Source organism: Cetorhinus maximus, chromosome 15 (assembly GCF_964194155.1).
Source record: "Cetorhinus maximus chromosome 15, sCetMax3.hap1.1, whole genome shotgun sequence".
In the NCBI taxonomy this organism is placed as follows: Eukaryota; Metazoa; Chordata; class Chondrichthyes; order Lamniformes; family Cetorhinidae; genus Cetorhinus; species Cetorhinus maximus.
In genome coordinates, this window is record NC_135893.1 from 71,822,211 (window position 1) to 71,849,396 (window position 27,186).

Below are 27,186 nucleotides of genomic sequence, written 5' to 3' on the forward strand. Positions count from 1 at the left end.
GCCAATCGGGAGGGCGCTTTTGCAAACGTTCCCTTATATGGTTACAGAAGGGTGTAGGCGGGGCCGGCGCGCGGTATAAAATAAAGGGAACGCGCCGGTTTCAGACACTTTGAGGCTGTTTGAATCTCCCAACGGCTGAGCGCGAGAGGCCAGGCTTTGCACCCACAGAGGGAAACTAACGGTAAGGAATTCATATCAAACATTCCCCCTCTCCAAGCCCCAAATATATAGTCATTCAACTCGCACTAAATATAAAACAACAAAAAAAAACTAGCATACATAGCGTGGTGGTGGGGGGGTGGGTTCGTTTTTGTGTTTCGGGCGAATCAACGGAAATCAGTCCCTTTAACTTGACGTTTTTACTTAAAATCAAAACTTTCGGATTAATTGTACCCTATATTTTAATGAAAAGCTGTAATGGGGTGTTTGTTTTGAGATTTTTAACGGCTTACAAGAAATGTCCAGCCACACCGTTTTTTTTAAAATATCGTCGATCCGGGAAATATTGAGGTAAATTGACCATTTGAGGATACTGACAGCTCGATTGAGTTTTTTTTTTAAGCTGAGGTGTGGGAAGTTAACCGGTTGATGTGTGGAGATGGGAAGGCGGTGGCTGAGCAGGGAGGGGAGGGAGGGGGCGATAGATCTTTCCAGAAAGAAAATGGCGGGAGGAGGTGATGAACTAGGAGGGAGCCGCGTTTCTTTTCGTTGGGGGTGGTGTTGACCTTTCGCTGACGGGCTATCGGTTTGAGGAGGGAGCCGCCGTCGCCCCGGTTTAATAAGTTGATGGCCGGGTGTTGGGGCTCACCTGGTTATTTCTTTGCGCTCCTGGCCGGACTCTTAGCCTCTCGATGGCGGTGCGGGGTAAGCCGCTCCCTCCGGAGTGAAGCCTGGGAGAGAGAGGAGGGGGGTAATTCATAGGGCGTGGTTCCCCGGAGAATTGGGTGGCGAGGGAGAGTTAGTGCCTCCATCGTCCGATGAAGCGGGTCCCGTCCTCAGCCTACTAACGGAAAGTGTCGCCCCTTGCCCGGGAGCAGGGGGACTGAGCTCCTGCCCGGCACCGCACTGGGTGGAGCCGGCGCGCATGCGCTCCCACGGCTCCGGCCGCGGGAACTACAAATCCCGACAGGCACTGCGCGCCGCCGTTCTCCGGGTCGCAGATTTTGTGTGTGGGGTGGGGGAGAGAAAAGAGAGGAGGGTCATGTGGGATTCAAATCGCGAAGCTGCTTATCCGCTAGTTTCGTGGTGCTTTTTCTTGTCTTGCTGTGTTAGTTTGCTAATTGAGGATGAACTATAGCGGTTTTCTTCTGTTCCTCCCCATGCTCGCCAGCCATGGAATTCACTTAGTTTGGGGAGTGGTGACCCGTCCTCGGAAGCTTGGCCGAGTGCCAGGCCTCTGCCTGCGTGCTGCACAAGCCATTCATTGCCTTTTATGGGCAACGTGAGATTGGGTCAGGGTTTCTTTGTCTGCGCTCTGCAGCAGCCAGCGCCCTCTGCAGTTAGTACGAGCAGCTCATAAGGTCAAAAGCAGGAAGTGAAAGGAGGGGAGGGAATGTGTGGGCAGGAAGTAACAGCTTGCTCAGCACAAGTGCAAGAAACTTTTGAGTCATTTGGATCTTAGCAGAACTGAGTGTGCACTGGTATCTACAGTTTTATGCAATCTTAAGTACTCCTGTATTAGAACAGCAAGTAATTTCATTTATTTATGTAGCACCCTGTATGGCATATTTTTTTCCCTAACATTTGACATCTTTTTTTTAGGTAATCTACAGTCATGGATGATGAGATTGCAGCACTGGTTGTTGACAATGGATCTGGTATGTGCAAGGCTGGCTTTGCTGGCGATGATGCCCCTCGTGCTGTCTTCCCTTCCATTGTTGGTCGCCCAAGGCACCAGGTATGGCATGACTTTTGGGTAACTAGTTGACTTTGACTTTTTTGTTTTTGCTTTAAAAACTGAATATTAAAAATGTGCTGTGCTTTTCAGGGCGTAATGGTTGGTATGGGACAGAAAGACAGCTATGTTGGTGATGAAGCCCAGAGCAAAAGAGGTATACTGACCCTGAAATACCCCATTGAGCATGGTATTGTCACCAACTGGGATGACATGGAGAAGATCTGGCATCACACTTTCTACAATGAACTGAGAGTTGCTCCTGAAGAACACCCAGTCCTGCTCACAGAAGCCCCCCTGAACCCCAAAGCCAACAGAGAAAAAATGACACAGGTACAAAGCTGAATGATCATGTCAAATTGCCTCACTACCCTCAAACCCTTTCTATCTGAACTGTCTGCCTTCATTCTTTCCTATCCTCATTCACAGGGATTCTTTCAAAGATGACATTCTTTCCTGGAAATTACAAGGTTTTATTTGCTTTTCTCACTGTTTGAGTTACATTAACTTACTTATGCATGTATTGTGTGCAGTTCTAATCTTCAGTCTATTTTTTGCATTAATAACTGATTGCAGGATAGGTTTCAGAATCTAAACCTTGGATTTTAATGTAGTATCCAAGCTTTTAATAGTTTGTGGGGGGGCGGGGTGCAGTTGGTGGTGCTGAAAGCTCTATTTAGCTATCATAAAATGGACATTAGCTAGCAAGGGTAGCTGATTCTTGGATCTGGGATGTGATTTTGACAAAACATTGCATGCTTAACTTTTGACTTTGGTTCTGACTTGCCACTTAAATTCACAAGTAGCATGTAAGTGCCTCTGCAGGTATATTTTAGTGCCAACATTTGTATACCTTGCTTATTGGCTGAAACTGGTTTTTCAGACAGAATTAATGTTTGCTTGTCTTTTTACAGATTATGTTTGAGACCTTCAATACCCCTGCCATGTATGTTGCCATCCAGGCTGTGCTGTCCCTCTATGCCTCTGGTAGAACCACTGGTATCGTGATGGACTCTGGTGATGGTGTTACCCACACTGTGCCCATCTACGAAGGCTATGCCCTGCCCCATGCAATTCTGCGTCTGGATTTGGCTGGTCGTGATCTGACAGACTACCTCATGAAGATTCTGACAGAAAGAGGCTACTCTTTCACCACCACAGCTGAGAGAGAAATTGTCCGTGACATCAAGGAGAAGCTCTGCTATGTTGCACTGGACTTTGAACAGGAGATGGCCACTGCTGCTTCCTCTTCTTCCCTGGAGAAGAGTTATGAGCTGCCTGATGGGCAGGTAATCACCATTGGCAATGAGCGATTCAGGTGCCCAGAGGCCCTCTTCCAACCATCTTTCTTGGGTAGGTAAACTGGCTATTTTGCTTAGCAATAGTAAATGCCACTAGTTGCATCAGTCACTGACATAAAAATGAAATACCAGAAATGAGCTGATTGAAATTTTCTGCCTACAGGTATGGAATCCTGTGGTATACATGAGACCACTTTCAACTCCATCATGAAGTGTGATGTAGATATCAGGAAGGACCTGTATGCCAACACTGTCCTGTCTGGTGGTACCACTATGTATCCTGGCATTGCAGACCGTATGCAGAAGGAGATCACTGCTCTGGCCCCAAGCACCATGAAAATCAAGGTAATTTGAGTTTGAATACTAAGCCTGTGCAAGTAGTGTAGGGTTACTTTGAATAAGTGCAAGTGATTTTGAATAGTCATGGATAAAATAAAATTGAAGGCTGCTTTTATGCTCTGGCTCAAGTCACTTGCTACACTTAGATTACAGTGTACTAATGAGTTTCATCTTATCACAGATTATTGCCCCACCTGAGCGTAAATACTCAGTCTGGATTGGAGGTTCCATCCTGGCATCCCTGTCTACCTTCCAGCAGATGTGGATTAGCAAACAGGAGTATGATGAATCTGGACCTTCCATTGTCCACCGCAAATGCTTCTAAATGGACTGTAACTGTCACGATTGCGCGAGATGAATTGGCATGGCTTTAGTGCTTGTCTCAGGAATAAAAACTGGAACAGTGAAGGTGTTGGTGGTATTTTGGCAACAAGCATCCCAGAAGTTCTGCAATGCGTTCAAGGACTGAATTGTACATTTAGTCATTCCAAATATTGATGTTAAGGGTTGCAATGTCTTAAGGTTATTAAAGCCTCTGTGAAGGCTGCCCAAAAAGTGGGAGCAAATACTTAACCTTGTGTAGTATTGCTTATATGTAAATTATGTAACCGAAAAATGTCCCGTTTTGTACTTTTCCGCCTTAAATTTTCGGTCCTCTTTGATTTTGGTATGCAAAAAGCTTTACCTTTATACAAACACAAGTGAGGTTTACATCCCCTGGGCACAAGATGAACAGTTTTAAAACTTGGTGATGCCAGTTTGTGGGACCTACACTGACTAATACAATAAAGTGCACATGTTTAAATGGATAATTGAAGTTGATGTGCTGTTACTTAGTAGAAACAAGACTAAATTAGTACTAATTTTAAACACTTATTTCCAGGCTGTTTCTAACATTTGAAAGGAGATTCAATACAGTCCTTGCTCTTGGCTGTACAGTAATGTAGTAATGTTAAGGCATTCTGGGCATCAACCCAATTTAGTTATCATTTTGGATTTTTGGCACTTAAGACTGCTTGTCCATAAATTCAAATGGACCATTTTTCCTAAAGGGGATGCTGAAGTATTTACCTGGTGATCACTGATTTTTTTTTCTCCATGCTTTTTTTAACTAATAAAACACATGTAAAAATTCAATTAATGGCAAATCTGAATAGTCTACAAACTTGGAATTTATGTGGGAATTTAACATTACTCAAGTTGCTAATGGTCATAAGCCTTGGTGATAATTTCTGAACACCCAGAGGGCCAAGGAAAACAAGAGCTCCAGTATTTTATTTTGGTTAAGAATTTCACTAGATATGCAAAAGCAACTAATTAGTGGGAAGGCCTTCACAACATGGCTTTCCTCCTTTACTATTTCCCCACACTCTTAGTAATTGGAGAGTGTGTGTCTAAAAGTTAGATCATGTTTGCATGCACTTTTGAAACTCATGCATAAGAATCATTTCTCTTCCCTCCATCTCTTAAATTGAAGTAAATTGTGTGCAATGCTGAGCAACAACTTCATCTGACCTACTTGATACCTCTGAACTGGAGGTGATCTATCCAGCAGTGGATTAAACTTTTCTGATCAATGCAATGATCAATTTGCATTTCATGATTCAATGTAATCCTCTGGATAAAGCTGAGATTATGATTTGGTATTCTTCCAAAAAAAGTTTCATATAGCATAACAGACTTGCATATTTATAGGTGGTTGCTGGTGCATTTCAGTACTTTTTGAAGTTGGTTACTTGTAGGGCAGGGAAAGCAGCACAGCAATTTATCTTACCAGAATCTTACTGATAGATAGGGATAAATATGGCAGGACACGGGTCAAGATCTTTGCTAGCCTCCAGAGAGGGTGATGGTGTCTTGTTTTTAATTCATCTAAAAGGTGTTGACTTTTGGCAAGCAACCCCTCTACTGTATTGGAGTGTCCAATTAGGTAAGAATGCAGCAGCTGACCCCACTTAGACCAATGTAAATGGGACCATTTACTCCATTTCAAATAGCCACTCATAAGCAAGAAACCAATTTTCAATCAAGCATATGGGATAATTTGATAAGCGATATTGTACTTTACATGATCAGTGACATCCTTATAGTCCATCTGAATAATGTTCAAATTGGAGAAAGGGTCAAATGTTCCCCCTATTGCATAATACCCAAAGTGGTTGACGCATTGTACAATCTCAAGCAAAATGACTAGGTCTCCCATTATACATCAAACAAGAGAGTCTAAGGCCAGAATATAATGAGACAGCTATTTTCCACACAAGTGTTTACGGAATGGAATTCCCCACCCTGTAACTATCTTGTTGAAATGGTCATTCTTGTGAGGCCTCGGTGATTATCAACAGCTTTTCAACCATTGTGGGCATCTTCACTCATGATATTGCCCTCATTCAAAACCAGACAGTCACTGGACAATAATCAGAAGTTGGTGTCCTGTGATTTTTTTTTTTCTTCCTCCTCCCCTAGAGACAAATTGTAATTGTCACTCACTTTAAGAACTGATCAGGAATTGACCAGCTGGGCTGTGTTTCATTTATAAATGGCACGTTTTCAGAATTTAAACTATTGTGCATATCTGTCTGTGCATTTCATTAGATCCTGTTGACATCCACTTGAGCTGCGCTGTTCCCTGAAGAGGAATGATAGATGTGTGAGAATAATGAATTTTGATTCACCCACTGATTTTCTTTCATGCTGTAATTTTTTTAGTCCAGTTTTTGGAATATAATAGGCCTATATTTCTATGCCAATTTTGTGTTTATACCATCACCAACCGCCTCCTGGTTTCACTGAAATTACACTGCTGCATTTCTTCACGTGTTATGAAGCACATAGAAGAAAAACCTCTGCTGAACCAGATCTATGAATCAGTTTACTTTTTACCTTGAGGCTGATGTACTTAACTGGCTCTGCATTAAGACCCATGCAGATGATTGGAAATAGTTCATTTTTTAGACACAAAGGTAGAGAAAGCCCCAAGAATTAGATTCAGAAAAGGAAATGGAATCAGAAGACGAAGATGGCTTTGGGCATCAAATCCCTAGCAAATGTTATTTAAATTTTTGCAGTTCCACTGAATCTTCAATGTGGTAATGTACCACGTGGTATTCAGCCAGAGGCCGGAAAGTCTCTGGTTCAATTCGCAGTCTGAGAAACAGTTAAGTTCCAACTATGGAGAGGAAGAACTGCCTCAGTTCCTACTGATTACTATCCAATAAACCTGTTGGAAAGTGAGATTGTGGACATCTGAATCAAGCTTGGGTATGATGCCCCATAGGGTGGATTTCCATACTGATGTTTGAGGCTCACTTGAAAACTAGTCAGTTGAGAGAGGCACTGGAAGGCTACTGGCAACCATAAAAGCCTACTCCAGTAAGAGTTGATACCTTAATCAAAGATGAGAAGTGTCTGACAAAAATAAATGCACAAAAACAATTTGACTCTTTTTTCCAAAACATGCAGTTTTAATTCCTTTGAGGTGATGTCATGATACAGGTAATAGTTTTATAGTGTGTAACAGTTCTTGGGTTGGAAGCACCATGCCAAGGTATTGACTCAGCACAGATGGGGCAGGCCATCAGTGGTTCATTCACACAATGACACAACAAGGATTTCCTCTCCAATTTTTATTTCCTTTTCTCCTAAAAGCTTTAATTCAATGCAAAAACAGTTCTGTACACTTATCTAATAGCCCGCTCAAATGCAGTTTTTATGTGTAAACTTTAGCAGTACTGTAATTGAAGGCAGGCTATTTCATTGTGTGTAGGGGTTGAAAAGAATTGATGCCAAGTGGAAAGCTTTCTCTATACATAATCCATTTCCATCAGGGGTCACTTGATATTGATCAAGAACTCAGCTGACAAGGATTGAAACTGGAACTTTGCTGTTCTCTATGGTTCATTATTAAAAGTCATTGAATGACTTGAGGAAACTTGGCTTAAACAGGTTTGTTAGCTTGTTTGATTCACCAAAATGCTAAGTATTAAGACTATGTCTTATATTTTTTAGGCTGAGGTAACATTACTTTCCCCAAAAACTGGTTACTGAATGAGAAGATAATAGTACTACGTTGCCACTTCTTATTCCCATTAGGTGGGCTAGCATTTACCTTGCTGTTATTGCTATTGTATCGAAACAGACCTGGAACCCAGGTTTGCATGTGTTCAATGATCTCACCTGTGATACTAGTTCAATAAGGTACCACACATAAGGCCACTTAATAAGATACCAGCCCATGGTGTTGGTAGTATATTAGCATGGATAGAGGACAGGCTAACTAATAGAGAAGGCAAAGAGTTGGGATACAGGGGCATTTTCAGGCAACTTGTAACTATTGGAGTGCCACAGGGATCGGTGCTGGGGCCACAATTATTTACAATATATGTTAATGACTTGGATGAGGGAAATGAATGCACTATTGCCAAGCTTGCAGATGACAAAAATAGGTGGGAAGGCAAGCGGTGAGGATGACACAGAGTCTACAGAGGGATATAGACAGGTTGAGTGAGTGGGCAGGAACATGGCAGATGGAGTATGATGTGGGTAAGTGTGGGGCTGTGCACTTTGGCAGCAAGAATAGAGGAGCTGTATTGTTTAAATGGAGAAAGACTGAAGAAAGCTGCAGCACAGAGGAATTTGGGGGTCCTCATGCATGAATCCCAAAAAGCTAACATACAAGTTCAGCAGGTAATAGGGAAGGCAAATTGAAAGTTGTCTTTTATTTCAAAGGGAATGGAGTATGAAAATAGGGAAGTCTTAGTAAAACTATACAAGGCACTAGTTAGACCACACCTAGAATACTGTGAACAGTTTTGGTCCCCTTATCTAAGGAAAGATATACTGGCATTGGAAAACTGGCATTCCAGAGGTTCACTAGGTTGATCCTGGGGATGGAGGGATTTTCTTGTGAGAAGAGGTTGAGTCAGCAGGGCCTGAACTCATTGGAGTTTAGAAGAATGAGAAGCGACCTTATTGAAACATATAAGATTCTTAGGGGCCTTGACAGGGTAGATGCTGAGAGGTTATTTCCCTTTGTAGGAGAGTCTAGGGCGAGAGGGCATAATCTCAGGGTAAGGGGGCACCGATTTAAAACAGATGAAGATGAATTTCTTATCTCAGAGGATAGTCAATCTGTGGAATTCTTTACTGCAGAGGGCTGTAGATGTTGGGTCATTAAGTATATTCAAGGCTGAGATAGACAGATTTTTAATCAGAAAGGGAATCAAGGGTTATGGGGAAAAGGCAGAAAAGTGGAGTTGAGGATTATCAGATTAGCCATGAACTCATTGAATGGCAGAATAGACTCAATGGGCCATAAGCCTACTTCTACTCCTACGTCTTATGGTCTTAGATGATACAATTGCATCCACCATCCCCCATAACTGGAGAAGGGAAAAAAATGACCCAATCTTTGTTGCCTTCCTTGCTCTAGCCGTTATTTCATTAGAAAGAGAAAGTACATGCGCATATATATTGTTACAATTCCGTAAAAAATAAAACATTTATTAAACAAGAATAAAAGACAAAAAGTTTGGTAAGATCTCAATACAAACGCAAGAAAATGATTCAAACTCAACCATTCCTTTTATCCCAGCAAAACCCAGTTAAGATCCACCACTATCTTAACACCAAGGCTTCTTGCTTGGGCTGGGCTAGTTGCAAACGGCTTTCTTCCAGCAGAACTCTTGAGCATTCACTAAATGCTTTTTCCCCAGCTGGTATCTTTCCCTGAGACACTAAAAACTGCATTGTAAACTCACTATTACTTCAACTGCAGAGTAAACACACGAGTTCCCTAAACTCAGTCCGCAGCAGCCTTGCAGTATTTCTTATCAGAGAGCTTAGAACTCCTGTCTTCATTCTCTGACACACCATTCTGAACTTCTTTTCTGTCTTTCTCTGTGTCTCTATGAGTCACTGGACCCCTGTTGCTAGGCAACAGCACAATTTTTTTTCCCTTTTGTGTTTTTTTTCCAACATCACTAAACTTCTAATCCCCTTTCAACCCATCTGCTCACTTCAAGGGCTGTAAAACCTCATCAAAAATGTGTGTACACAAACATCCAGAAAACCTAATCTTTTTGTTAGGAGGCCCTCCAGGCTTCCTGACACCAAACTCACAAGAAAAATCTAAAGGAAACTAAAACCATGTTCCACCTTTCTTAACACACAAATATAAATTAAACTTAAAGTTATATGTTGTTCCTAACAATATGTAAGCTCGCTTATAAAGAATGACCATTTTAGTGTGGTACAGAAGGTTGCTACTGCCCATGAAACCACATCCCGGCATAGATGGGGAGAATAGACATGTTTTATTTTAGAATATTCAATTGGTTGCTGAGTGTACTGAGGAGCAAAAATGCTTAGTGACAGGCCTATAGTATTTGTGGTGGATATATTTCCACAATGCACCATATTACTCAGCACCTTCAGAAGATTAATATATTATGGTCACATTCTCAACAGACTGACAAAAATTGGCCTTTATAAACATATGTAAAGATTAGAGCCACCAAGATGGTTCATTGATGTAATTAGATTTGAATCTTATTTTGATCTCTCATCAACAGGCAATAGTTGAAAACTCAAATCACCGTACACCTGCGTTAGGCGTCCTGTCACCTTTGCAGGGTTATGGAACACTGAAATGTATATTTACTTACCAACAAAGTTGAATGCAATAAAGCAAATGGTAGATGGATAGAGACAGATCTGGTTTACTAGTAATTAACAACGTGCTTTTTCATTAATTTTTCTGTTTGCCATTTAAATTAATAAGTTGCTAACCCTACAGCAGGGACTTATGGACTTTTTGCAGGAAGGAGAAATATATGGTATATTTTATATAGTTTTATTACTATTACATACTAATATATCTTCCATGACATTGCTCAGGAGTTACTGTTTAATGACAAAGGGATGTTTCAGCTCTGTCGGATATAATAACATTAGGGCTACTGAATTCACTGGGTTATAAGTGGTATTTTGTGATATTATCTGGTGCATATACAATAGATATCTGGCATATAGCAGTGCTAGGCGCAGGGAGAGAGAGGGTGGGGCAGGGAATGACATTTAGCTGCTCCTGAGTGTAGTCCTGGATTTTGAATGGTTCCAGGCTTTGGTAGTTCTTGGGTGAAAGTAGATGAGAGTTGGAGAACTGGTGGGTGTGGTGCAATGGAAAATGGGGGTCCTGAAGTTTGACAGTAATGAAGTGAGGCTGTTGGAGATTGGCAGCACAGGTCCTTTGATCTGGCATCACTTTGTAAAAGCATTTTGGATAATTTCTGGGAAGAGGTTAATGCAGTAGTACCTAATAGCTGGGAGTCTTTACTTGCATACTGACGGGAGCCTCATGAATGAGATTTTCCATTTTCCATTTATAATGGAAAAAAAGTTGTGATAAAAATGACAATAAAATGTAAGGTTCCATAGACCGGAAGTGAATGAAAATGTATTTCTTTTAATTCAGATTGAAATGAATAATAAATATTTTTAAAAACTTGTATATAGCATACATAATCATCATAAACTCTCACTTCTTCTGTTACAATCTGACATTGAAAAATGCTATGTAAATAATTGTAATGGGTGTCGCATTGTTAAATAACAGTGGTTCTGCAAGTTACCTGCCATATTACTAGATTAAAAGTAAAAAACTGCGGATGCTTGAAATCCAAAACAAAAATAAAAATACCTGGAAAAACTCAGCAGGTCTGACAGCATCTGCGGAGAGGAATACAGTTAACGTTTCGAGTCCATATCGGACTCGAAACGTTAACTGTATTCCTCTCCGCAGTTGCTGTCATAGTACTAGATTGCACTGTTTTCCCAAAAATATGTTTTCTCAGTAACTGAAATTTCTAATGTCCATCAGTCAACTGTATCCCTCTCCGCAGATGCTGTCAGACCTGCTGAGTTTTTCCAGGTATTTTTGTTTTTGTTCTAGATTTCCAGCATCCGCAGCATTTTGCTTTTACCACCATCATTGATCGCTTGTTCATCCACTAAGTTCCTTCCCTCTGGAATTCGCCACCTAATCCCTTCCACATTCCCAACTTTCCCCCTCTCACAAAATTCCTCGATTCTCTCCTCTGTAAACATGCCTTTGGTCCTTTATTCCATTATATTCGAATTCCCTTTTGAATACTTCTACCAGGCCTGCCTCCACTACCCTCTTAGGGAGGTCGTTCCAGACTCCAGAGAGTGGTTGGAGTCTGGAGCAAACTTCCTGGGAGGGTGGTGGAGGCAGGTTTGATTGAAGTAGTCAAAAGGAAATTGGACTGCTATCTGAAAAGAAAGAATGTGAAATGTTAAGGGGTTAAGACATGGAAATGGGACTCGGTAAAATGCTCTTTCAGAGAGCCAGTGTAGACTTGATGGGCCAAATGGCCTCCTTCTGCACTGTAAAGATTCTGTGATATGACTTTAAATAAAGAAAATAAAACATTCAAATAGTTACAAAGCCATAATCACATGAGTATCACAAGTATTTTGTTGATGGAAAATGTAAATGTTCTAATTAGTAATACTGGTAAGAAACAGACATAAAGATGCACATAAGAATCCATCAAAAATCACCAAATTTATTATTTAGAGGTTGATTAGAAAGTTACAAGCTCATGCTGCCAAGTCTTAATAACTGGTATGGGATAAAAAATACATAGTTAAAGGAATCTTTATTATATGTGTAAAATTGTCATAACATTCCGTAGAGAAAGGATGAATTAGACTGACTTGCTAATGTAATACAGTATTAATTGTTGCTTACATTGTAATGTTAGCCATCCTTAAGTAGTGAAGCACGGTCAACATTTGAACTGAGACTGACCCCACAGAACTGGCTAATATCTATATGAAGTAATGACCTACTAATTAGGGGACTTAATTACATATGTGCCATTGCACACTGGTTTCTACAATTTAGGGAATGCAAAGACAAAAGTTAGTCCTGCAAAAGGAAAACATTTGGCTATTTAATTGGAGTTTCTGTGGAAGGAGGGAATTAACTGGTGCAAAATGATACAGAAACAGAGACATAAATATAATTAAAGATTTCACTTGGTGGCGTAGCAATTATATGTAACAAGAGGGAATCTATTGATAACAAACCAAGGGAGTTATTTTGATCTCTGGTTAGTCTAGTGAAAAATAACTCCTTATTAAGAAAACCATCTTATTATCTGAAGTTATTGTAAAGGCATAGGCCTAATTAGATTCTGCTTATACAGTGTGGAAAGTTAAATTTTGGTAATATCAAGTAATGCAGAAATATGTAAATTGTCATGTAGATGACAATAGAGATATGTGTAAAATGTTTGTAATGAAATTTTAATTTGTAAAGGTTTTGACCAGCCTGAAATACAGAGCTCAGAACTGTAACGTGTTTGAGACTCTCAACTATTGGTTGTAAGTGTTATCTTGTAGGTGGATATTTAAATAGCCATTTGGTAGTACGCAACCTGAGTATTGCTGAAAAAAGAGAGATGCTGCCGAAACTTTTCATCTTCCACTCATCAGGACAGAATCGCAAGATTACCAAATCTCAGAGGGAACAACAATTTATACTGCATGAGAAGAGGATGCTGATTGGTTGGCAAATGGACTCTGATTGGTAGAATCATTGCCCTGCAGAATGCACCAGGGAACAGTTAACTGCCAAGCTTTTGTTTAACTTCAAACTAGGCAAATTGTCTCTGATTGGTCAAGGCATTGCAACGAGGAATGAACCAGGGAATGGATGTACCCCAAGCTTTTGTTTAGTTGAAAAACACACAATGCGTGGACATGTCCTTTCTGTTTGCAAAGAACAGGGCCTCCACTGTGTGAATATATGCAGCTTCTAGCATGCGTAAGTGAGCCATACTGCGAGCCCAACTCATAAACTTAAATTAGTTGTTAGTATACTTTTTAGCACAGTTGGGATTATTTAGCAAGTGTTGTCCAATCATGGAATCACATTTAATGTTGGACACTATGCTCTGAGTTTTACGGGCACAGGCTGGTTGAGTACAATCAGTAATCTGTCTATTGTGAACAACCAAAGAGACATGCTGTTTGATATGATCCACTATTCATCGGGACGTCCAGCCTACATACCTGGCATCACACTGGCATTGAAATTTATATACCACATTACTAATTTCTGTGGTAGGCAGAACATCCGTTTGGCCTGACTGCAGCATTCTGTTAGCGGAGAATACCATTCGAGATGCTACTGCACAGTAGCAGCATGAAACAGCTAGTTTCACCTGCTGCTCAAATTTTTGAGATACTTTACCTTTCCAAGGTAATCTGAGGTAGACTTGGCACTTTTCGGGATTGAAAGTGGCAGCTTTAGGCCCCTTCATGAGTTTGCACGATATACAGTGAGCAATGATCTGATCAAGGTAGCCATTGTCCCACCGGATGGCTTTGATGCACCTTATTTCAGCATCAAGTCTGCATAGTGAGCAAGTGTCTCGGACCCTGTTTACGAGGTTGCTGATAAGACCAAACATATAGCGCGTGTTGAAAGCATATCTCTTTTTTCAGCAATACAAATATTTAAATATGATTGCATGCACATTGCACTTAAATTTATGAACTGAACTCTTGACCACAATGTTTCAAGAACAGGATTGATATTTGAGGAACAGATAGATTATCTAATGATAAAAATAAACCATCTTCTAACAAATCTATTTAAAAAACATATTGAAAACTCTTTAGTTGAGCTGATTTCAGAAATAATGCCATTATAAAAGTTTTTATTTACGCTTGATATCTGATATGCCTGTAGATGGTGCTGTGACCAGGCATCTTAATGTTAGCTTTGTTAACATTAGTAACATTAAATTGGTGTCTGTTCAGAGATCAGAAGAAACTTGCAAGTACAGGTGGTCATCTTTTCTTTTAAAAAACAAAATATTGGAGTCCCTTCAAACATGTAATCAGGAGCAGGAATCCTGTTTGTTTGTCATGGGATACAGTGTCTCTGGAAGTGTCCCTGTTGTCACCGTGTTTCAACTTGGTTATCTCACAACTGGTCAAAGATGAGACCTTGGACCCACCTGCTCTCCAAAAGCTCAGCCAGTACTGCGCTGCCCAGAATGGGACTGAGGCATACAAACCTGGAAAGTCCAAGGTTTCATTCCTGAACCTATTGGGACCATTTGGAATGCTACAATTAGTGTTGCAGAAAATCAGAGATCTCTATGGAAAAATATACAACAAGACTTACATTTACACAGCACCTTTTATGATCGTAGGACATCCAAAATGTACTTTACAGTCAATGATGTGTATTCACTGTTGTAATATAGCACCCAATTTGCATATAGCAAGGTCTCACAACAACAACATAATAATGACTGTATAATCTATTTCAGTTATGTTGGTTGAGGGATAAATATTGGCCATGACACCAGGGAGAAACTCCCTTTTCTTCATATAGTGGCATGGGATCTTTTACATCCATAGGAAAGGACAGGCAGATCCTTAGTTTAAAATCTCATCCAACAGACAGCACCTCTGACAGTGCAGCACTTCCTTAGAACTACAATGAAGTAGCAACGTGGTCTCTGGAGTTGTCTCTTTCGACTCAGAGGCTAATGTGCCACCACTGACACTTCATGCGTATATATTATATATGTGTGTGTGTGTTACACACTAATCAATAGTAGGGAGCCTGCCAATTGCATATATTTAAAAAAAATAACAATACATTTCACGAGAGGTGAGAAGAAACACCTAAAAGCTGAGCCCTTCTTCCCCATGCCTGTTAGCAGAGCAAGCTACTACGATATGGAATACATTGTCTTCTGTGGAAGCAGTTTCAACAGTAACTTTCAAAATGGAATTAGATATATACTTTGAAGAGAGGGAAAGCCAATAGGGCTATGGGGAAAGAGCAGAGGGCGTCTGACTAATAGCTCATTCAGAGAGCCAGCAGAGACACAATGGGTTGAATGGCCTGAAACAAAAACAAAAATTGCTGGAAAAACTCAGCAGCTCTAACAGCATCTGTGGAGAGAAAAACAATAGAGTTAACGTTTCGGGTCCGTATGACTCTAAACATTAACTTTGTTTTTCTCTCCACAGATGCTGTCAGACCTTCTGAGTTTTTTCAGCAATTTTTGTTTTTGTTCCAGATTTCCAGCATCTGCAGTATTTTGCTTTTATTTTAGGGTTGAATGGCCTCCTTCTCTCAGAGAAGCGCAAGGAAGTCTAATTGGATAGCACTCTCAAAGCAACAGCACAGGCAGGACGGCAAACGTTATCCGCCAGTATTCCTGAGGCCTTCCGCAGAGACTGGAGTGCATATAGTCGGTAGTGAAAATACTATTATTTAATTTTGATGTTTCCTTTTGCGTGACTTGTTTATAAGTTGTATTCCCTCTAAAGGGATACAACTTTTTCTTTGATGCCACCAGAGCAGGGCAACACAGTCTCTTCCTAAGGGTTTAAATAAAGGATTCACAGGCTGGATGGGCTGAATGGCCTTTTCCTGCGATACTACCTTAGCTCGGACCTTCGGTTGCTAGGGACGTGCTGCGCGGGGCGGAAGCCGGGCTGCGCGGGGGCGGAAGCCGGGGCTGCGCGGGGCGGGATGAAGTTCCGGGGCAGCGCCGTTAGTTTTTGGTGCGGGGAGAGTGAGCGGTGTTGGTGACCGGCTCGGGCCTGGAGGGTGGTTGAATCTTTTTTTTTTGTTTAAAACCTTATAGGTTGGTTATTTTTTAATTGAGTTGGTTGACGGATGAGGCCGCCTCCCTCTCCCGCTCTCAGGTGCCGTTAACTGAAGCCGGAGTTGGAGGCGATGGAGAGCGGGGAGGAGCCGGATCAGGAACCCGACCAGGATCAGGATCAGGACCAGGACCAATCCCCATCCCTCAACCTGACCGAGTTCTCGGATGAGATCCTGTTGACCATCCTGAGGTTCGTGCCCAGCTGCGACCTGCTGCTAAATGTCAGGAAAGTGAACAGAAAGTTGGCGGCTCTGTGTGTGGACAAGAGCCTGGTCAGCTCTGTCACTCTGCACAAGGAGTACCAGGTAAATAATCACCGTGCCGGCACGGCCACTCCGCCCATCGCCCTGCTGTTAGCCCACTCTGCTCTTATGGCGAACCCACACTCTTAGCCAGGATTGAAAACGACGCCAACATTTAGGGTGAGCCAGCCCCAGCTATTGCATTGCCAGGTTGTGACAGTGGGAGGTAGGTGAAGTCTGGACCCTCTGTAATACAAGCAGAAAAACGCTGGAAATATTCAGCATCAGGCAGTCTCTGTGGAGAGAGGGAAACAAAGAGTTAATGTTGCAGGTCAGCGACCTGACTATGGAAATCCTTTAACCCAAATTCCACCTTGTTTACATTCAGTGTCATGGCCTATCTCATTCCAACGCCGAACAGGGATGAGACAAAATAAATATCAACTCATGCTGCCCTGTGTCCTTAACTCCGGGAGCAGAAAAAAATGAAATGGGAGGTGGCAGTAATGCATTAGTTTTCCCCAATTGTTTCGATGTCTATTCAGTCATATTGTGCAGACTTGGTAGAGTTGAGGTCCTTTATTCAATTCATTCAGATTACAAATCTGCATTTGGGCCCAATGCTGTCTTTTGCAGCCAAATCTTGTTTTTCTATACCCACAATTCCTCCTTTGGGTATTTATTTGAAAACAAACACTCAATGTGCTTGGTGCAATCCTCATCTTTAAATTTTGAGCTGTTCATTGTTAAGAGCCTTAAATTTATGTCTTGACCCTTTGATTAAACAGTACAGTAGTTGGCTTTAAAACCAACAAAACACAGATCAGTACTGCTGTGCGATCCCATTTAGCTACCAACTTTGTTTTTCTATTAACAAAATCACAGCAACAACAAAATAATTAATTCTTGCCAAATGTGCTGGAACAAAATTGAAAATCTTTTCTTACGCTGGCAACTTGATTGGCAAGCGCATTGCTTAATGTGCAACTATGCCATGCAAATCAGGTCAGTTCGCCCTGGTATGTGCCACTTCTGATTATTTCAGGCAAGACAGCAGAAATTATGTACGATCAACCTCAGTACCACTAGGCTAGCACTGCAGTAGGGAGAGCTGGGGGGCGGTGTGGTGCTGTACCTGGATTCCCTGCTCTTTCCGCTCTCCAGTACCAGTCAGCTGGAAAGGACATACATGAGCATCAGATAAAGACAGAATAAGGCTTAACTGTTACGCTCACATGCTCAAGCAACTTTTGGGCCCTAAAAAGTGCCTCCAGATCATTTTAGTTAATGGTTTTCCTCCATTTGCTCTTCCATGATGACTTCAGACAATGATCCCCTCAGACTTTGTTCATTCACTGAAATGAAATAAACTGACTGCTCTCCCCTCCACTGACTTCAAATGATTTAAGTCTGAAAATGATCATTGTTCTGTGATTTTTTAAATTAATATAAAATTGGAGATTAAAGTTGATAACTAAATTTGATTGTACAGCAGTACTGACCCATGCTTTCATGTCATTGGTAATGTATAAGCTGAGACATACATTTTAGACTGTTCTGCACTTGGGTGTGATCTCTTGCAAATGGTTACATTATTTAAATTTAATTTACCAGCAATCAAACCTCAAAAGCCCACTATTAATCCAGTGGGCTTTTTTGTTGTACTTGTCCATGGCAATGGTGTCTTGCAGGCACGGACAGTGACACTGTTTAGTCTGTGACCATTGCAAATTGAGTAAATGGTGAAGCGAGTGGTTTTACTGATGTGCTGAATAGTGTGAGAATGACCAACTATGCATCTTTCCTTGAATCATCATGTGGAGTTGAAGGCTAAATTTTCAATGTGGGTTTTTTGTGAACTGAAGGCCTGTCATATGTGGACAAAGCTTTAGCCAACTCTGTGAATTCTTTTGATGCTTTGGTGACCATTTTGCTTCTGCCAGCAAATTGCGCGCTGTTATTTCTTTATTGATTGTTCTTCAAATCTTTGTCTCTGTTCTCTTTGCTCTCCCTGATATTCATGGACTGGATTCCCTCTGTTATCATGGGCAAATGCTCATAATCCATGTGAATCTTGACACTGAATGTATCTACCTCGGAAGGGGAGCCTAGCTCTGTCCTGCCCAGCTTTAGAGATCTGGTGCTCAGTTTGCCATCGAGTTCATTCTACAAAGCAGAAAGAACTAAATTTGTGCACCTCCTCCAATGCTCACTGGATAGCGATTAGGAGTGGGTACCAGAGCTGTTTTTGTTTCCCCTGTAAATCAGACATGTTAAGGGTAACTGTAGTGCAGCTAACGCTGCTCCTGCTAACTTCAATTAACCCTGAGGTTGTGTTCTAAGATCTTCCATTTGTGCATGACTCAATATTCCATGACAAACTTACTGAACTATAGGGTGGAGGCCCAGTATTCCATTATTTCAACAACAACTACTTGGATTTATATGGCACGTTTAATGTAATAACACCTCCCAGGGTGCTTCACAGGAGTATAATCAGACAAAAATTGACAGTGGCACAGATGTTCAGTATCCTTCTCAAACGTAAAGGGTTTTCAAATCAATCTAAACTAAGATTTTGCTAGAACATGGGATGATTGCAGGTTCAATCCCAGGTCTCTGCTGAGTTAGTTGCTCTCCACCAGGGGGAGCTCCGATTGTCCTCAGCAGCTCTGGGTTAGGGAGGGGACATTTCAGCTTTCTGTTCACTGTCCTCTGCTGGACACTATTGGTGTATGAGCACCAGCTGAGGGACAGGGCCAGGCTCAGCTTGTAAGCAGTTGAATAGTTTGCTGAGTACCTTGCTGGTGTCCTTGAAAGCATGATCCAGGAAAAGGGAAGAGGAAGGAAGAGAGCATTGTGCTGCTGGACTATAAGAATTTGAACAAAATAATAAAGGAAGACTATTTCCAATGACTGAAGCGTTGATGGGCACATATTTAAGTTAGTTGGCAAAAGAACCAGAGGTGGGATGAGGAAAAAAAAATTTACGCAACAAGTTTGCAAGGATATGGAATGCACTGCCTGATAGGGTGGCAAATGCAGATTCCATGTTAGACTTCAAATGGGAATTGGAGAAAAAATGGGATATAGGGAAAGAGTGGGGAAATGAGCCTAACTAGATTGCTCTTCAAAAGAGCTAGAGCAGTCTCTATGGGCAGAATGGTCTCCTGCACTGAACTACTCAATGATTCTATTGTGGAATACTGACAAAATGGAGAAGAGAAAGGAAATACTTACTTTAAAAGCTGAGTGTCTAAAGGCAAGACTAATGAGTGACATAAAATTATCAATGAAATAAAATGAAGGCAGCCTGAAATCAGATTAAAAAAAGACAAACGCACAAAACATGATATATACATAAAGGTCAATAGGAAACCCATGTGTAAACCTGGAGTATTTTTTTGCTTTTGCTTCGTGTACCAGACCAGCATTATGCAAATGGAAATGATGAAAATTAAGTTTAATGAGGAAAATAACCACTAGAGGGCCCTAGATTAAGCCTGCAACACTAACTGGCAAATTGAAGGCAAGTGGTTCACCTTCTACTGAAACTGGATTTAACACTCAAGACAGTAAGTAGTTCTTTTGCAGCAGGTTTTATTTCACCTGGGATATTGTTGTGATCACTGAAGAGACTGATTTCTTTTTGAAAGTTTGAATTCCCAGCGGCCAACTTAAAGGAATTGTATGTCAGGATTTCAGGCTTTAAGACTCTCACTAACACAAACTAGAAAGAACATTGACCAAACACTCTTTCAGTAGGAAACTTAACTCTAAATTACAGAAAAGATTACCATATAAAATTTAAAACAATTGAAAATCTCCTCCCATGGCTATTCTTTACTCTGTCCCTCAGGTAGACATTCTAGTCTCACAGAGCAGGTCCAAAGTGATACAGCTTGCTTCCCTTTTCCAGATAGAGAACTTTGAATCCCCAAACAAGCTTTTACGATGTCCGTTACTCTGGAGATAACTCCCTCCGGCCAAAGCTAGGCAAATCTTTGAGTTTTGTTTAAATCCTCATAAACCTGCTCCATTCAATCCGAGCTCGACTTTCCACCGGCATACTTGTGTGGTGAACCATAGAGGTTTAAGTCTCTCTCTCACTGACTCCCTCTCCCCGCACCCGCCTCTCGCCCCCCCTCTCTCTCTCTCTCCCCCTCTCTGCGCCCACCCACTCTCTCTCTCTCTCCCCCTCTCTGCCCCCTTCCCCTCTGCCCCCCCACCCCTCCCCCTCTCTGCCCCCCCCACCCCTCCCCCTCTCTGCCCCCCCACCCTCCCCCTCTCTGCCCCCCCACCCTCCCCCTCTCTGCCCCCCCACCCTCCCCCTCTCTGCCCCCCCACCCTCCCCCTCTCTGCCCCCACCCTCCCCCTCTCTGCCCCCCCACCCCTCCCCCTCTCTGCCCCCCCACCCCTCCCCCTCTCTGCCCCCCACCCCTCCCCCTCTCTGCCCCCCACCCCTCCCCCTCTCTGCCCCCCACCCCTCCCCCTCTCTGCCCCCCACCCCTCCCCCTCTCTGCCCCCACCCCTCCCCCTCTCTGCCCCCCACCCCTCCCCCTCTCTGCCCCCTTCCCCCTCTCTCCCCCCCACCCCTCCCCCTCTCTGCCCCCTTCCCCCTCTCTCTGCCCATTTCCCCTCTCTCTGCTCTCTGCCCCCTCCCTCACTCTCTCTCCCCCTCCCCTCTCTCTGCCCCCTCCCACTCCTCTCCCCCTCCCCTCTCTCTCCCCCCTCCCCCCTCTCTCTCCCCCCTCTCCCCCCCTCCCCCCTCTCTCTCCCCTCCCCCCTCTCTCTCCCCCCTCTCTCTCCCCCCTCCCCCCCTCTCTCCCCCTCCCCCCTCTCTCTCCCCCCTCCCCCTCTCTCTCCCCCCTCCCCCCTCTCTCTCCCCCTCCCCCCTCTCTCTCCCCCCTCCCCCCTCTCTCTCCCCCCTCCCCCCTCTCTCTCCCCCCTCCCCCCTCTCTCTCCCCTCTCTCCCCCCCCCCCCCTCTCTCTCCCCCCTCCCCCCTCCCCCCTCCCCTCCCCCTCCCTCTCCCCCTCCCTCTCCCCCCTCCCTCTCCCCTCTCCCTCCCCTCTCCCCTCTCCCCCTCCCCCCTCCCTCTCCCCCCTCCTCTCTCCCCCTCCCCCCTCTCTCTCCCCTCTCCCCCCTCTCTCTCCCCTCTCCCCCCTCCCCCTCTCTCTCCCCCTCTCTCTCCCCCCTCCCCCCTCTCTCTCCCCCTCTCTCTCTCCCCCCTCCCCCCTCTCTCTCCACCCTCCCCCCTCTCTCTCCCCCCCTCCCCCCTCCTCTCCCCCCCCTCCCCCCTCTCTCTCCCCCCCCCTCCCCCCTCTCTCTCCCCCCCTCCCTCTCCCCCCCTCCCCCCTCTCTCTCCCCCCCTCCCCCCTCCCTCTCCCCCTCTCTCCCCCCCTCCCCCTCCCTCTCCCCCTCCCTCTCCCCCCCCTCCCTCTCCCCCCTCTCCCCTCTCTCTCCCCCCCCTCTCCCCTCTCTCTCCCCCCCTCTCCCTCTCCCCCCTCTCCCTCTCCCCCCCTCCCCCTCTCCCCCCTCCCCCTCTCCCCCCTCCCCCCTCCCCCCCCTTCCCCCCTCTCTCCCCCTCCCCCCCTCTCTCCCCCCTCCCCCTCTCTCTCCCCCCCTCTCTCCCCCCTCCCCCCTCTCTCTCCCCTCCCCCCTCTCTCTCCCCTCCCCCCTCTCTCTCCCCCCCCCCCCCTCTCTCCCCCCTCTCCCTCCCCCCTCTCTCTCCCCCCTCCCCCCTCTCTCTCCCCCCCTCCCCCTCTCTCCCCCCCTCCCCCCTCTCTCCCCCCCTCCCCCCTCTCTCCCCCCTCCCCTCCCCCTCTCTCCCCCCTTCCCCCCATCCCCTCCCCCCCTTCCCCCCCTCTCTCCCCCCCTTCCCCCCTCTCTCCCCCCTTCCCCCCTCCTCTCCCCCCTCTCTCCCCCCTCCCCCCTCTCTCCCCCCTCCCCCCTCTCTCCCCCCTCCCCCCTCTCTCCCCCTCTCTCCCCCTCCCCCTCTCTCCCCCCCTCCCCCCTCTCTCCCCCTCCCTCTCTCCCCCCTCCCCCTCCCTCTCCCCCTCCCTCTCCCCCCCTCCCCCTCCCTCTCCCCCTCCCCCTCCCTCTCCCCCTCCCCCTCCCTCTCCCCCCTCCCCCTCCCTCTCCCCCTCCCCCTCCCTCTCCCCCCTCCCCCTCCCTCTCCCCCCCTCCCCCTCCTCTCCCCCCTCCCCCTCCCTCTCCCCCTCCCCTCCCTCTCCCCCCTCCCCCTCCCTCTCCCCCTCCCTCCTCCCTCCCTCCCCCCTCCCCCTCCCTCTCCCCCTCCCCCTCCCTCTCCCCCTCCCCCTCCCTCTCCCCCCTCCCCCTCCCTCTCCCCCTCCCTCTCCCCCCTCCCCCCTCCCTCTCCCCCCTCCCTCTCCCCTCTCCCCCTCCCCTCTCCCCCTCCCCCTCCCCCCTCCCTCTCCCCCTCCCTCTCCCCTCTCCCCCTCTCTCTCCCCTCTCCCCCTCTCCCCTCTCCCCCTCCCCCTCTCCCCCCTCCCTCTCCCCCCTCCCTCTCCCTCTCCCCCTCCCCCGTCCCTCTCCCCCCTCCCCGTCCCTCTCCCCCTCCCCCGTCCCTCTCCCCCCTCCCCCGTCCCTCTCCCCCCTCCCCCGTCCCTCTCCCCCCTCTCCCGTCCCTCTCCCCCCTCTCTCTCCCCCCTCCCCCCTCTCTCCCCCCTCCCCCCTCTCTCTCCCCCCTCTCTCTCCCCCCTCTCTCTCCCCCCTCTCTCTCTCCCCTCTCTCTCTCCCCCCCCTCCCTCTCCCCCCTCCCTCTCCCCCCTCCCTCTCCCCCCTCCCTCTCCCCCCTCCCTCTCCCCCCTCCCTCTCCCCCCTCCCTCTCCCCCCTCCCTCTCCCCCCTCCCTCTCCCCCCTCCCTCTCCCCCCTTTCCCCTCCCCCCTCTCTCTCCTCTCCCTCCCCCCTCCCCCTCCCCCCCTCTCCCCCCTCTCCCCCCTCTCCCCCCTCCCCCCCCTCCCCCCCCTCTCCCCCCTCTCCCCCCTCTCTCTCCCCCCCTCTCTTCCTCTCTCCCCCTTCCCCCTCTCTCTCCCCCCCTCTCTCTCCTCTCTCTCTCTCTCTCTCTCTCTTTCCCCCCCCCCCCCCCCCCCCCACTACCTGCACATACAACTCCCACCCAAAGCAAGTGCCAATAGTTTGGTATTTTTCCCTTCTAAATTGCTCTCTTGATCTTGACCATTACGATAGAAATTGTGAATTGCTTTATGTTTTAATGATGAAGAGCTGACTTCCTTGCACAGAAAAAAACTGTGCAAACTGACCTATTCAAAAGAGACAAGACCATTTTAAGTTGGTTTTGACACCAAACTTCAGTACTTCACTCAGGTGTCATGTTCATGTGTGAACACACTGATTGATATTAGTTGTGGAGAGCTTCATGATTAGCAGACTCTGGTCCTGTCTGATATCACTCATTTCTACTTTACAATGGGGGATCTCTGAATGGTAACCAGCTGTGGGAGCCTTTTCCCTTCTCCACCTCTTCCTGCTTCCTAGTCCCTAAGCTACAGTGCAGCACCCTACAAAGATCTGAGCTACTGCCCAGGGGCTTTCCCTTGTCTTTAGACCTCTACCACATTCACTGAGCCTTAATGTTCACTGGCAAGATTTGTTCTAGCTGGGGAGTCAATTCAAAAAGATGTGAAGCAGCCAATCAGCTGTAAGCTGACTGTTCGGTGAAAGGAAAGAAGGTTTGAACACAATCCAGCAAGCCAATGGGCAATGGACAAAGGCATCACTTTGGCTCAACTGCAGCATTGTAAATACACGGCTCATATTTATCATAAACTGAGCTTTTTCTTAAATTGCATTTCCCTTTCATAGCCTTGTACTAAATTTGTGTTTTGTTTCTAGGAAAATGATACAAAGGTGACTTCTCTCCTGAAAGCAATAGCTAGTGACATTCAACAGCTGAAACTGAGTGGCTGCTATTGGTTGTCCGGCTCAACCATTGATCAGGTGGCAAAGTGTAAAAACATCCTGAAGCTTGACCTGACGGGATGCCGCATGACATCACTGCGCCTCTCCAGGATGCTGTCCGTCCTCCGGAACCTGCGCTCTCTTGCTCTAGACGTCAGCCAGGGATTTGATGTTGGCCAACTCAGCAGTGAATGTAAGGCAACGCTTGGCAAAGTAACTGAACTCAAGCAGACTTTATTCACCCCTTCCTATGGCGTGGTCCCCTGCTGCACCAACCTGGAGCGGCTGTTGCTTTATTTCGAAATCCCTGACCGGACTCGAGAGGGTGAAATGCTGTCGGGCCAGCTGATGGTTGGACAAAGCAACATCCCCCACTATCAAAATCTCAAGGTATTCTATGCAAGGTTGTCTCCAGGCTATGTGAACCAGGAAGTTGGGAGGTTTTACCTGTCTGTGCTGAGTATTCGGACACCTGAGAACCTGCGTGCCTTTATCCTGTCCGTCCCGGGGGTTTTTGTTGACACCGGCTGCTCCACACGGAACTTCCTAGATTGCATGACTAAAAACTTCAGCTTGGAAGCATTGCAGCTGCCTCGATCCTGGCTGAATGGATCCTCGCTCCTACACTCGTCACTTCTGCACACCATTACGCTCAGCAACCCTGTCTATTTGAACTTCAGCCACTGCATCCTGTCTGGCTGCCAGTTGAGCCACCAAATCATTAACGGCGGCAGAAACGTCCAGTCTTTGGTCAGCTTGAACCTCAGCGGCTGCGTCCACTGCCTGCTGTCGGACTGCTCCGTCTTCCGCAAGGCCAAAGATGACATTGACTTTGACGTGGTGGAGGCTCTGGTGAATTGTTGCCCCAACCTGAGGCACCTGAATCTGTCTGCGGCTCACCACCACAGCCCCGAGGGGGCGGGGAAGCACCTGTGCCTGCTGCTGGCCAGGCTGAAACAGCTGCGCTCGTTGTCGCTCCCCGTGTGTTGCATCGTGCAAAGTGCCAAAAGCGCCGACAAGCTCCCTAACCACACGGTGCCGGCCCTGGGGGCGCAGTCTGTGCGCCGGGGTCTGGGCAAGAAGGTTCGCATTGGAGTTCCCACCTACCCCCAGAACATCCAGGAGCAGCTGTCGCTCAACTTGCCAGCAACGGTGTTTGGGACTCTCCTGGAACACGTTCCCTTCTTGGAAGAGCTGGAGCTGATTGGCTCCAGTTTTTCCTCGAACGTGCCTCGAAACGAGCCGGCCATCCGGAACCTGCAGCCGCCCTGCGACCGTGCCCAGCGGATCCGAGACGAGGAGCTGGCACTCATTGGACAGCTGCAGCGCTTGCACAGCCTGACCTTGGCCCAGCTTCCTGGCATTCTTTCTGGGTCAGGGCTGATTGGCATTGGACTGAAGTGTCAGCAGCTACAGACATTGTCCCTGGCAAACCTTGGCCTGTTGGGGAAAGTTGCTTACATGCCAGCCTTGTGTGAAATGCTGAAACACTGCAAACAGTTGAAGGACTTGAGGTGAGCGCATGTCTTTATTAGAATTTGAAGTTTTGACACACACACTCTGGAAGTAAAGGATTCACCGTTTACAGTCATAACAGCATTTCATGTCTTAATGCGAAGTAGCCTGTAATCCTCCGTGTGAGAGAGTGAATTGCATTTTTATAGTGCCTTTTTAAAGTCCTCAGGATGTCCCAAAGTGCTTCACAGTCAGTGAACTATTTAAGTGCAGTTACATGTTATGTAGGCATGTCTGGTTACCAACTTGCACATAAGAGTTCAACACAGAACAATGAGATAATTGACCAGTTAATGGTGGTGTAGTAATTACTAGTAATTTGAGAGGTCTGTGCGAATATTTCAGAATTGCCCAGGTATGTATGTCCTGTCCACAACAAGCAGGACAAATTCAACCGGCCAATTATAGGCCCATCAGTTGACTCTCAATCATCAGTAAAATAATGCAAGGGGTCATCAACAGTGCTATCAAGCAGCACATATTCAGCAATAACCTGCTCGCTGACACTCAGTTTGGGTTCCGCCAGGGCCACTCGGCTCCGGACCTCATTATAGACTTGGTCCATATATGGATAAAAGAGTTGAACTCCAGAGGTGATGTGAGAGTGACTGCCCTTGACATCAAGGCAGCATTTGACCAAGTGTGTCATCAAGGAGCCCTAGCAAAAAGACGATGGGAATAGGGGCAGTGGTGGTGGGAGAGTCTCCATTACTTGCAATCATACCTAGCGCAAAGGAAGATGGTTGTGGTTGTTGGAGGTCAATTATCTCACTTCCAGGAAATCACCACAGGAATTTCTCAGGATAGCGTTCTTGGTTCAACCATCTACAGCTGCTTCATCAATGACCTTCCCTCCATCATAAGGTCAGAAGTGGGGACATTCGCTGATGATTGTGCTATTCAGCACCATTTGTCAACTCCTCAGATACTGAAGCAGTTCATGTCCATATGCAGCAAGACCTGGACCACATTCAGGCTTGGGCTGACAAGTGGTAAGTAACATTTGCAGCACAGAAGTGCGATACAATGACCATCTCCAACAAGGGAGAATCTAACCATCTCTCCTTGACATTCAATGGCATTGCCATCACTGAATCCACCACTATCAACATCCTGGGGATTACCATTGATCAGAAATTGAACTGGACTAGCCATATAAATACTGTGGCAGCAAGAGCAGGTAAGAGGCTAGGAATCCTGCAGAGAGCAACTCACCACCTGACT

The 27,186-nt window shown here is 45.9% G+C and overlaps 2 protein-coding genes across 4 annotated transcripts in view; both read left to right on the forward strand.

Annotated features, from left to right (window-relative positions):
- Window positions 1-31: 31 nt before the first annotated feature.
- Window positions 32-4,346, forward strand: actb2 (actin, beta 2). The gene is made up of 6 exons (XM_078558618.1): window positions 32-181; window positions 1,762-1,897; window positions 1,988-2,227; window positions 2,809-3,247; window positions 3,359-3,540; window positions 3,716-4,346. Exons 2-6 carry the CDS (start codon window positions 1,775-1,777, stop codon window positions 3,857-3,859), a joined length of 1,128 nt encoding a protein of 375 aa, XP_078414744.1. The 5' UTR covers window positions 32-181; window positions 1,762-1,774; the 3' UTR covers window positions 3,860-4,346.
- Window positions 4,347-16,137: 11,791 nt separating this feature from the next.
- The window catches only part of fbxl18 (F-box and leucine-rich repeat protein 18), a 37,535-nt gene continuing 26,486 nt past the window's right edge, over window positions 16,138-27,186 (forward strand). Inside the window, exons 1-3 of one of the 3 annotated variants that reach the window (XM_078558620.1) lie at window positions 16,430-16,567; window positions 19,931-20,079; window positions 24,382-25,961. In XM_078558620.1, the coding sequence (XP_078414746.1) occupies window positions 24,535-25,961 (1,427 nt within the window). In that variant the 5' untranslated portion in view covers window positions 16,430-16,567; window positions 19,931-20,079; window positions 24,382-24,534. Of the gene's footprint in view, window positions 16,568-16,664; window positions 16,685-19,930; window positions 20,080-24,381; window positions 25,962-27,186 lie in introns of those variants that run through there. The other 2 variants (XM_078558621.1, XM_078558619.1) reach the window with 2 other exon arrangements.